At 48.9% G+C, this 11,646-nt stretch overlaps 1 protein-coding gene across 1 annotated transcript in view; it reads left to right on the top strand.

The window, feature by feature from the left end:
• The first annotated feature begins 3,968 nt into the window (after positions 1-3,968).
• The window catches only part of eepd1 (endonuclease/exonuclease/phosphatase family domain containing 1), a 15,767-nt gene continuing 8,089 nt past the window's right edge, over positions 3,969-11,646 (top strand). The window contains exon 1 of the mRNA XM_084696079.1: positions 3,969-5,190. Within this exon, the coding sequence (XP_084552205.1) occupies positions 4,343-5,190 (848 nt within the window). The 5' untranslated portion in view covers positions 3,969-4,342. The remainder of the gene's footprint in view (positions 5,191-11,646) is intronic.

The following is an 11,646-nucleotide window of genomic DNA, read 5'->3' as shown; positions in this document are numbered from 1 at the left end:
TGAAGTGTTAGTATTTGTTCTGTTGTCAGTGAAACGAAGGGACCAGAAAATGTGAGGAAGAGGTCTTTGACCAGTAGGGGGAGCCAGATGACTTTTAACTAAGACGCACCTCTTCCAGGAAAGAATGGATTACCAATGTTATCAAGGCCTTCCTGTCTTGTCTGATAGCCCTGACCTTCTGGACTTTATAACTTGATTAAAAAGTGTTTTGTCATTATGTACTCAGACCTCTATCTTAGAGGGAACCATGGACTGTGCATGAGTTTACCGGAGTGCACGTTATATACACATACATTTTCTCATTCACCCACCAAGCCTGTCTTCCAGACTTGAACACTAGTGTTTCTTTTTAGACAGCCTTCAGATAGCAGGACAATCAAGGAATTGACCCATAAAGTGCCCATTAAGCACAAATCATCTGATGTTTCATTCAGATTTGATTCTTGATTTTATCTTTGACTTTTTTTCAGTTCTCAATGCTCCAAATCCCTAGAATACATTTTCCTTGTATGCCTTACCCCCACCATCTTCTCTCATTCAAACAAACATGGTCCTTTGGACTTCCCTCCCAGCTTAGTGGGACACATGCTCTGCCCCGGTCACTCTGGCATCACGCCACAGATCCCTTGTCAGAAGACCATGTTCGCCCACTTCTGCCCCCACCGATTGGTTGACAGTTTGCCTGGACATCCAGGTAAACCAATCAGAAGGGGGCTCTAAATCTTCAGAGGTTTAGGCCACATAGTGAGGTTCTGACAGAACATTTTAAACAGGAAAGCATTCTCCAATATTGTATTCCCTTTGATAGTCCTTGTCAGTATATTTATGATTGAAATCCCTTTGAATAGAGACTGACTGTGAAAAGAGTATGTGGCCTCACGATAGTGTTGAAATCTAACTTGCAATTTATTTATTCGAAACAGTAACGAGAGACAGTATAAGTACTCGTCTGCCAAAGTGAAGATTTGTCCCCTTTGGACGCAGACAACCAGCCTTGGGCCTTTGGTTCAGCCAAGTCAAACTGGACAAAGGGCAAGGAGGCTCAGACATGTCACCCTGCTGGACAGTGTAGATAGTGTGGCTCAGACATGTCACCCTGCTGGACAGTGTAGCTGGTGTGGCTCAGACATGTCACCCTGCTGGACAGTGTAGATAGTGAGGCTCAGACATGTCACCCTGCTGGACAGTGTAGATAGTGAGGCTCAGACATGTCACCCTGCTGGACAGTGTAGATAGTGTGGCTCAGACATGTCACCCTGCTGGACAGTGTAGCTGGTGTGGCTCAGACATGTCACCCTGCTGGACAGTGTAGATAGTGTGGCTCAGACATGTCACCCTGCTGGACAGTGTAGCTGGTGTGGCTCAGACATGTCACCCTGCTGGACAGTGTAGCTGGTGTGGCTCAGACATGTCACCCTGCTGGACAGTGTAGCTGGTGTGGCTCAGACATGTCACCCTGCTGGACAGTGTAGCTGGTGTGGCTCAGACATGTCACCCTGCTGGACAGTGTAGCTGGTGTGGCTCAGACATGTCACCCTGCTGGACAGTGTAGATAGTGTGGCTCAGACATGTCACCCTGCTGGACAGTGTAGCTGGTGTGGCTCAGACATGTCACCCTGCTGGACAGTGTAGCTGGTGTGGCTCAGACATGTCACCCTGCTGGACAGTGTAGATAGTGTGGCTCAGACATGTCACCCTGCTGGACAGTGTAGCTGGTGTGGCTCAGACATGTCACCCTGCTGGACAGTGTAGATAGTGTGGCTCAGACGTCCCTGCCTCAGCACTGCTACAGAAGGCGGCGAGCTGACGTTCAGACAAATACACTGGAGTTTGGTCTCTGTAATCTTGATTTGATAAAACCCTGGATCGAATCCAGTTTCATGGTTATCAGTAAGATATCACCTCTCTACAATCCCCTTGAGACCCCCCTCCCCCAACACAACCTTGCTGTGGTGGAGTGCCCGTGAGGCTCCACGTTCTGCCCTGTGTGGATTGTTAGACTGATTATCCATCCTGTCAGAGGCCCCAGACCGCCTGTTACCACAGAGCTGGGTCCATTGCTGAGTTATGTCACTTTCTCCAACACTCTGATCTCCTCCGGCTGACGCCTTCCCAGCACTCTCGGCTCCCCCAGCCAAACTGCTAGCCCCAAAGCTGAGTGTTTCACGGGGACCTCTCGCTGAACGTGGCCCCCTTGGCTAGCACAGTCTGTTCTGGCTGCCTGATTAGTCGTTTAACAATGACCTCCTTGGGTCGGCGGTCCAATGAAGCTGGAATCGGCCCATGCAGACAGACAAAAGGTGGGAAGATTTAACGTTGGGACTGTCAGCATACTTGAGCTCCCTTCTGGTTGAACTCTTGGTTTCACAGCACCGACGAGGCAACACATTCCAGAACGCTCATGCGCTCGCAAACATGATTCAAACCTGCACATGCACACACACACTCCCACACCCACTGGGCAACAGAACCGGGATGTGCAGCACATCATTCAGACCGTGTGGCCAAAGGCACTGGACCCACAGAGGGGTCAGGGGCAAAGTTCTATGCTGTCTGAAGCATTTCTCCCCCTGTGGTCTGTGCCATGGAGACTAGTGTATTGTAAGCCAGAAATCCCATTACACCACTGGCCCTGCTGGCAGTTACTCTTACCGTGTGTGTTTGAGCATGTGCAGGTTTAAATCATGTGGGTGTCGTCAAGTTGGCTATGAAATGTTTCATCATTATATTGTCTGAGTCATGAAGAAGAATGTATGTCTGGGCCTCCTTTAGACTAACTCCATCTCCATGTACCAACAGCCCCAGGTAGGCCAAGCCCAGCCTCCAGCCTCGAGCTGCCTCAACGGGGAGATTAGTACATGAATATTGGAACAAACTGGTACAGCGTGGGGCACTAGCAGGGAGACTGGATCCCTTGGCATCAGCACGTTTATCACTTTCATATGGCTTTATGAAACCTAATCCTCTTACGTGTTTTGGCCTGACCGGTAATCACATTAGGATTGTTTTGCTTCACTCTGACCCCTTGACTGAGGTCATCATGTTTGAACGCATCCTGTTTTGCGTTTCCTGTTATCTGTCTGCATCTTCGGCATTGCCTGTTGATATTCCTCAGTAATCCCCGGCCCTTGATGTGATGTAAGTAGAGGGTTCAGGCAAAGGTGGATGTCCTGGTTGAGTCCTGACTCTGAAACGCCCTGACGCTAAACACAGAAGTGTGATATGATCCGTGACTCTCCCAGTCTTAACTGTGCTGATGGGAGTTTGCAGATAGCTGGCTTCCTATATATACCTGTTGTCATGTTGATCCTGCGACCTGATTGAGTTATTAGTTTTCATTTTAAATTCAACAAAATATGATTCGCACATCTATTGGTTGTTTTGCCAACATGTTAGATCGAGCGGGTAAACCCTAAGGGCCATGCTCATTCATGACAGGTTTCAAAGGAGTGTACATAGCACTTAGAAACCGCTTTGAAATTCAAATCCCTGACACTTTATATTTGCAGATACAGTTTGTATTGTAGCCTATGATTTGACTGAGGTAATGCCTATTTAATCAAGTTATTTTGCTGACTGTGTAACAACCTGAATCCAAGCAGCTGGACATTGAAGGGATTAGTTTGCAAGAGATTTCTGATTTGATGAGTTTTGTTTGGTTCCCAATTGTCCTCCGTTGATTTGTAATTTCATCACATATTAAATGGATTGGCTACTCTGTCTCTGCAACTAATATTATTGAGACATATTAAGGCAATTGGTAAATCTTGTTTTATTAAACACGCTCACAATTTCCACAATAATATATAACTTGTATCTTGTGTAGTTTGGGAGGCTAATTACATTTTTAAATGCTACAGAAAAGATTTGTCATTCATGCCGAAACCACGCCCCCTGGAGTGCTGATGAGTCCATATGGCATTTGATGCGAGCGCGTTGCAGCTTCGCATATCAGTCTGTCTCGCGCTTCGTAAGCAGACGGTGAGGAGATTGACGGCCACTGTCTTTACTTGGAACCTGTACTCTACGTCGAGTACGTATTTAAAAACAGGGAAACAGACATTTCAGTGGAGAAGCTGAACTATCAAACAATTTGACGTGCGAGAATAACCAAAAGGAACATTGCTTCGGGTGCGTCTTAAAAAAATACAAATTAAACGGTGATAGAAGGTACCAATGTAACATATCAGTCAATTTGTAATACTGTCACGTCCACAGCTCTTTGCATGCAGGGCATGTTTCCTCGCAGGGGTCGATCAACCAAGCTGTTCTTTTCCACGTCTCGTGCCTGTCAGCCTACGGTCTAGACTTTTCCGAGCACCGGTGGATCACCAGCCTGACGATGGGAGGAAACCTAGGGTGCCACCGGTCCATTCCTAAAGACCCCTCAGATGTTGGTCACAGCAAACGTAAATTCAGCGCGGCTTGTAACTTCAGTAATATACTAGTCAACCAGGAGCGGTTGAATATCAATACGGCAACTGAGGAGGAACTGATGACTTTACCGGGGGTGAACCGCACGGTCGCTCAGAATATTGTGGAATATCGTGACTGTATAGGGGGATTTAAAAAGGTGGAAGACTTGGCACTAGTTAGCGGGATAGGGGCTACGAAATTAGAGATGATCAAACTAGAAATATGCGTCTCGAGTCGGACAAGCTCATCCCAGCATTCTCCGTCGTCGCTGCGTAAAGACTTGGAGCACCTGTCATGTACAGGTATGAACATCAACACCGCGACCCCTGCTCAACTCATGAGCATCCGTGGCATCACGGAGAAAATGGCCAAGAACATAGTAGAATATCGTGCCGAGAACGGCCCGTTTAAAAGCATTGAAGATCTGGTGAGGGTCACCCACATCAACTCCTCCCTGTTGGACAAAATCCGTTTCCAAGTTTTTGTTGAACGATCCAGAACACCTTCCACAAACACCAACGGCGGGTTGACGTACACCACAAAATCTCACCCAAGCCCGACCTCTTTCAGTCTTCGAAGTGATGATCTTGACCTTCCGCCTGGTGGGCCAACGCAGATCCTGTCGGTGCGGCCCAACGTAGAGCCTCTGTGCGGGTTGCGAGACGGAAGAGCGGTGGTGCGAGTAGCCACCTGGAACTTGCAGTCCTGTTCCTGTGAGAAGGCTAACAACCCAGGAGTGAAGGAGGTCGTGTGTATGACACTTCTGGAGAACGAGTAAGTATAGCCATACATTCATCACATGTATCACAATGAACACATGCGTCACATGGATTTGAAAGTATGCCACTTATTTTTTTAGTGTAGGCCTACTATAACCTTGGATAATGATGTTGCATGTTCATGACCTGCAGCCATTATAAAGTCAGAAGCTTATAGATATATTGGAATTATATAAATACCTTTTTGAAGTGGCGTTACTGAGGATAATGACAATGTATTGATAACGAATACACCTATAGAGTATACCTGTGGTGGTTCTGTCCAATCTCTGGGCCTTTAGAGAAAGCTAGGCTCTCAGCCTAGTCCTGAGACAGCTGGAATACGCTGTTATCCAGGAGAGCCTCGGTTTAAGGACCTGCCCTATTAATTGATTTGAACAGGGAGAGGTGCACTGTTTGATCTAGTCATGCCTCACATGTCTACTGAATACACACACACACTGTATGAGTTAAGCAGACAGTGTGCCTTGGCAGTAGGTGAGGTTCATTGGGTTTTCTTACATAACCCCTTGGGAGCCCTGCAGTTTGGGGTTCACCCTGGCAGAACATGGGGGGACGCTTCCCAGCCCGCGGTTAAGACAGAAACTGACCCTGCCTGTCAAGCAGCTCTTGCCATGCAAACACGATCCACCCTCACATGTTCCTCTAATGCCTAATGCAAACATGAGCTGGGCCATTAAACATTTACACCTTTACCACCCCACCCTATCGTACCCAAGGGTAACAAATAACCAAATAAGCAGCTTGCAAACAGTTTATAGTTTAATTAACAACTTTTGCACTGGGCTGATGTGGCTTGCTCTACTGCCCCCCCTGCTTCCTCCCCATAATTCCCTCCCCCATGCCTGCCTCCCTCCCTCCCCTGTGCCTCCCTTCCCCCCCCCCCCCACACCCCTATTCTGTTGACTGAGCATGGATTTGGAAGTCCAAAACCCTACTCATCAGCCCTCTGTTTTCCTGATCTTGGTAGCCTCGGGAGAGGGTGGGGGGAGGGGGGCCGGAGAGGTGAAGTCTTTGTGGGGTGGGGGGTTATTGTTTGTTTGTGCAGTGCTCAGCTGCGGAGCAGAGATCCCAGGCTGGAGGCTGAGTTTACACCGTGACCTGGCCCTCAGCCACACGAGTGAGGGAAGCAGGGAAGGAGGGAAGGGTCACTGGAGTTCACTGAACTCTGCGATGCACTGCTTACCAAAGGTTAGACTGCCAGATCAGACACTTCCAGTGTTGAGGAGCCCTCTTGTTATTTGCCACCAGTCAGCAGTTTCAGTCAGCAGTCAATGTACACACACGCGTGCACACATACGCACACACGTATACATACAGTACTCAGCTGAGTCTTATGTCTATGCTTAGAGAAGGGGGAATGGCCTGCCAGGCCAGCTAGCAGGGTTAATACAGTTCATCAGAACAGGGAAGGTGTAAAGCAAGCACACACAGAATGTGGTGACTCACATGCTCAGTGCAAAACAAACTCTCCTGGTTGTAATGTGAAATAGCTTCGTGTCTGCCTCCGGCTGGAAGGCTGTGGACCACAGTCAATTGGTTCTGGCCCGACTCTGCTCCACCACTTTCTCAGTGTGTGCATAAGAACATCTTATGCTATACCAATCGACTGAAGCTCTATTGACGTTTTTCTGTCTTGCAATCCAATGAGGAGGGGTGAGGTAAAAACAGCTGTAGAACTTCAGTACATTTGGACAAGCTTAGAATAAGGGAATGGAAAGGAGCAGTCATATTCTGCTTCGCGATAGTAAAAGTCTGCTCCTATTAGCTCATTTAAGCAGTACATCAAGTTTCAGTCCTGGATCTACCGTTGAAGCTCTCTCGCTCACAACAAGCCTTCCGGTGATACTGGGTGAGGTTTTTGTCATAGGGTGTTGTTGTGTAGGTATGTTTTGACTATTGCTGCATGTCTCTGTTTAGCCTCTGACCTTTGGCTTCTGACGGGGAAAGGCTTTGCTTGTTGTTGAAACCACCCGCAGACACTCCCCGACACACACATACTCACATGAAAGGCAGAGGAGGAAAGAGACGGAGTGATGGAAAGAGGGAGGCACAGAATGTGAAAACACAAGATTTCCTTCAGATTCCCTTCAGACACTAAAGTCTCCTCCTTCAGAATCCTCTTGGAATGTTCTGCAGGTTAATGAGGTTATCGTCCCGTCGGCCGTTCTTTGACAGAGTGAACCTCAGGTCCAAAGAAGACAATGTGTGTTGTGTTTGATGGCGGGAGAAAAGGAACAATCCAATCAGCTGGGTAAATAATCTACAGATTCCAGAAATCAAAATAACTGTAAGGCCTGGGATATCTCTCTGAGGCGTCTCTCGAAAGGAGGAGGATGTAGGAAGATCGAATGTAAGGCCTGCATGTTCACTATTAGAGCATGATGACATTGAGCAGATGTTGGTGACAGACACTAACCCAGACCACTGTTGATGATGGTGAGGGTCATTATGTTGATGGTGGTGGTGTTACTGGGTTGTAGAAGACAGGGATGTAGATCACTGCTCCAGCTCCCTGGTTAACAACATTACTGTCACGACCTTCGCTCGAATCCCTCTTCTCTGACGATCTGGCTTCCTTGGCTATCCCTGCCCAGAGGTTCGTAAAATGCGTTTGCCTTTTTTTTGCGTGCGCGTCCGAGCGTGTTGTGTATCTGCCCGTGTGCAGGTGTTGTATTCTGCTGCAGTAGAGCCCCCCCTCCCAGTCTAGCGTGTCTGAAGAGCAGAGGTAGACACGAGGATGTGTTCGCTCCGCCACTCAGCCCTCTATCGTCTGCGTGTGGGTCTGCAGTGTGCAGCAGCCCCGCAAGGTCACTTCCCAACTCCAGATCCCAGCTGTCAGAGAGCCCTGCGTGCTCATGCGTGTTTCACACACACACACACACACAACATCCCGATGAAAGTCCGGGCTGTGAAAGGCACCGTTTTCAAATACGGTGCCTCACATCTCAATTTTGCGGGTCGACTACAATGTGTGTGTGTGTGTGTGTGGAAGGATGGAGGGGGGGGGGGGGTTGTGATTTTGCCCAGAATTGATGCTGAGGTCATGAGCGGGGTGGGCGGGGGTCGGAGCTGACGCAGGGTGTTAGGACGAAGCACAGAGAGGGGAAGGCGCTCGTGTGGAAAATTCCATTGGCGCAGCACTTTATTGTGGGAGAACAGTGAGTGAAGAGCAAACCCTGCCAGTGGCAGTGGCAGGACTCAAACCCAGGTGCCTGTCTGACCAGCGTGGACTGCTACACACAGTCACCCCAGGAACAACGACACACACTCAGGGATCATTCTACATCCCAATCATAATCCCCAAAGTATTTGACTCGGTTACTCTGACAACTAGAGTGTGCTTGGTGCCCCATGTCCCCTGAAACCAGTGTACGAATACTCCAGGCACGCCGACTCTTCTTCCAAGATCTCCTTCGCTGCAGCTCAACCCTTTTGACAAAGCAGCGATCTCTTTACCACATCATGTTGATCAGATTGATTGAGATTCAGATTTGGATTAGTTTTTCCCTGCCATCTTGCCCTCCAACCAGAGGTTCATCTGGTTTTCCGAGCTGCTCTTCTCCATTGTGGTGCTGGCGTTGAGGGATTGCATTCTGCTTTCCTGTTGCAGGGTGGGACCTTGTTTGACCTCAGCTGGACAGACCCATGCTCACTCAACCCTCTCCTCGAGGGAGTAGGTGAGGGATTTATCTGTGAGTGTGCCTGCCTCTCACTGTCACTGGACTGTGTTGACTGTCACAGAATAGTGGGAATGGCCATCATCAACGTTCCAGTTATTTTTCTTCTCTCGCTCCATTGTTTAAAAGGAAAGGGGGGGGGGGGGTCAGTTAATCTGCATATTCCATTCAGCTTTGAGAGTGTGGATTTGAGCGATGGGCGGGACACTGCGCCCTGTTGCTGAGCCTCTGCCTGCGTTCACCGTTAAGCTGTCCCTGCACTGCGGTGACGTCATGTCACCTTGGCTCAGACTAAGCCTGGAGCTGGCCTGAGGCCGGGGGGGGGGGACCAGCCCCAGGGGCTCTGTGGAGGAGGTGCAGGATATGGTGGGACGACTGTAATGCTCCTGGACTGCAGAGGAGCTATTGTCAGGTCCTCTTGGTCTCATTGTGGTGATGACCATGACCACCCACAGCGGAAGAAGAGGGCGGGGTCAGTCTGACCCCTGACCCGTTTGTTCTCAAAACAGACAAACGGGACAATCGGTGATTGCGTGGAGATTGCAAATATGTACACGTGCTGAGCTCCCTCTCTTCATCTGTCAACCACTAAAACATTGTTTTAACATGTAGAGTTTGAGTGGTTATGGCTGGGGTCAAAGCTGGGGTTGGCTGATTCGCAAATACAACAAAACAATCTGGCAGAGCAATATGACAGAAAGGGCCAGTGTTGCGAAAGTTCTTATGCTCTTGGAAGGTGATAGGTTCCTGGGACATGTTGAGAGTGCTGCGCTACTTATCTGTCCAGGTAGAGGATCCGTCCTCACCCGTCTCCGGCGGCAGGAATACCAATCAGACCGAGCGCTCGCTGATCCATATTCATGATGCGCTGGCCAGGCGGGTCTGTGGAGGGAAGGTTGAAGGGTGCAGTGCTGGGGACAGAGGATGTGTGTCTGTGGGGGGAAGGTTGAAGGGTGCAGTGCTGGGGACAGAGGATGTGTGTCTGCTGGGGGGAAGGTTGAAGGGTGCAGTGCTGGGGACAGAGGATGTTTGTCTGCTGGGGGGAAGGTTGAAGGGTGCAGTGCTGGGGACAGAGGATGTTTGTCTGCTGGGGGGAAGGTTGAAGGGTGCAGTGCTGGGGACAGAGGATGTGTGTCTGCTGGGGGGAAGGTTGAAGGGTGCAGTGCTGGGGACAGAGGATGTGTGTCTGCTGGGGGGAAGGTTGAAGGGTGCAGTGCTGGGGACAGAGGATGTGTGTCTGCTGGGGGGAAGGTTGAAGGGTGCAGTGCTGGGGACAGAGGATGTGTGTCTGTGGGGGAGACACTGGGGGACTAAAGGCAAGCCGGACCAGTCAGTTGTTCTGGCTGTGAGGGCACAGACTCCACCAGCCTGGTCGGAGCCCAGGGCAGCAGCTCTGGGGAGTTCTAACAGAACACTGCATGGAATCGAGCACACGACCGCTAGCGTAGCATAACCTAACACTGACATTGGTTTTGTTCTTCGTGGCTGGCTTATCTCCCTATCCTCTAATTATACATGTGGACCCAGATCATTTTCTCCAGGGACCTCCCTCAGTTCCCACAAAGGAAACTACCACACCAAGTACTAAACAGGTTTCTCCATGAGGAGAACAAACCCATTGAAAGCCAGATAGACCCTGATGCAATTCTAACTGAAATCCTCTCACTCTGGTATCTCAAGTGTTTTACAAATGGGTAAAGTAATTTCGTCACGGCTGTGCTAAGTGGCTCGTCTATCAACAGCTTGAGATGATGGAGCAGACGAGAGCAGAGGAAGCCGGAAGTGATGTCACTCAGTTTGACAGCCCGGAGCACTCCTCCAGCAGTCCATCTGGCTCCGAGCAAACTCCCACCATTCGCTCAATGACGCTAGTTTTGTAACAGCTACAAAGAGCTGACTCATTCTGGTTGGTCTCCTGTGCTCTTCAGAGAGATCTCAAAGGGGTCCTCATGGCAGATAGTGGATAAGCAAAATGAATTGACGAAACACGAATGAATAGTTCTAGTCATACGTGTCTTCTATCATGGCAGACTGCATGTGAGATTAGTCTCTCCTGGACTGTGGCAGTACTTTACAAATACAAGTGTTATGCAACATGGGTTTTTGCCTCTTTTTAGGATTACAGGGTGAAAGCTAGTGTTGCAGCCCACTGTAGTGTTGAAGCGCACACCATTGGTGTGTGCTGCTCCTGCATTATGAGATGAGACATTGAGAAAGTGAGCGTGTGCGTGTGTGTGTGTGCGTCCTGCATGTGTGTACTCTGCTGCATGTGCTAAATATCTGTTGGTATCTGTTGCCAAGTAGCTGTTGATTTCCTTGGGCCCTTCTTAAAAGACAAGATATTGATTGATTTCATTTTCTCAGTGAATAAAGAACATCTTCTCATTAAGTTCATTGCAAATAGGTTGTGGTTTAGAGAACAACTGGATGTCGAAAAACGGGGAGGAAGATGGAGGGAGGGTGGCTTCGAGGGAGAAAAAGGGATTGAGGAAGGGAGGGAGAGATGGATTCCTGAAATGTTACTACAGTCGGTTTTAGTGCATCTGAAGCTTCATTAAGCCTTCATAAAGCCTTTAGGATCTGTACATAAATATGGCACACACATTCACATCAGGAGTGTCAGAACACAGTTCTGCCACTTTAAACCCCGTTATACATACAAATAAAGATGTTTTGCAACAATTTTGTGTAAAAAGGCTTTGTGAACACATAATACCTACGCAGGCAGCAAATGTAATGAAGACCAATCCTGCTTGAGCTCTAGTATGTGT

This window comes from Hypomesus nipponensis, chromosome 4 (genome assembly GCF_054491055.1).
Source record: "Hypomesus nipponensis isolate SF chromosome 4, ASM5449105v1, whole genome shotgun sequence".
Classification (NCBI taxonomy): domain Eukaryota; kingdom Metazoa; phylum Chordata; class Actinopteri; order Osmeriformes; family Osmeridae; genus Hypomesus; species Hypomesus nipponensis.
The sequence above is the reverse complement of the archived record's forward strand: the minus strand, read 5'-3'. Positions and strand labels throughout refer to the sequence as shown.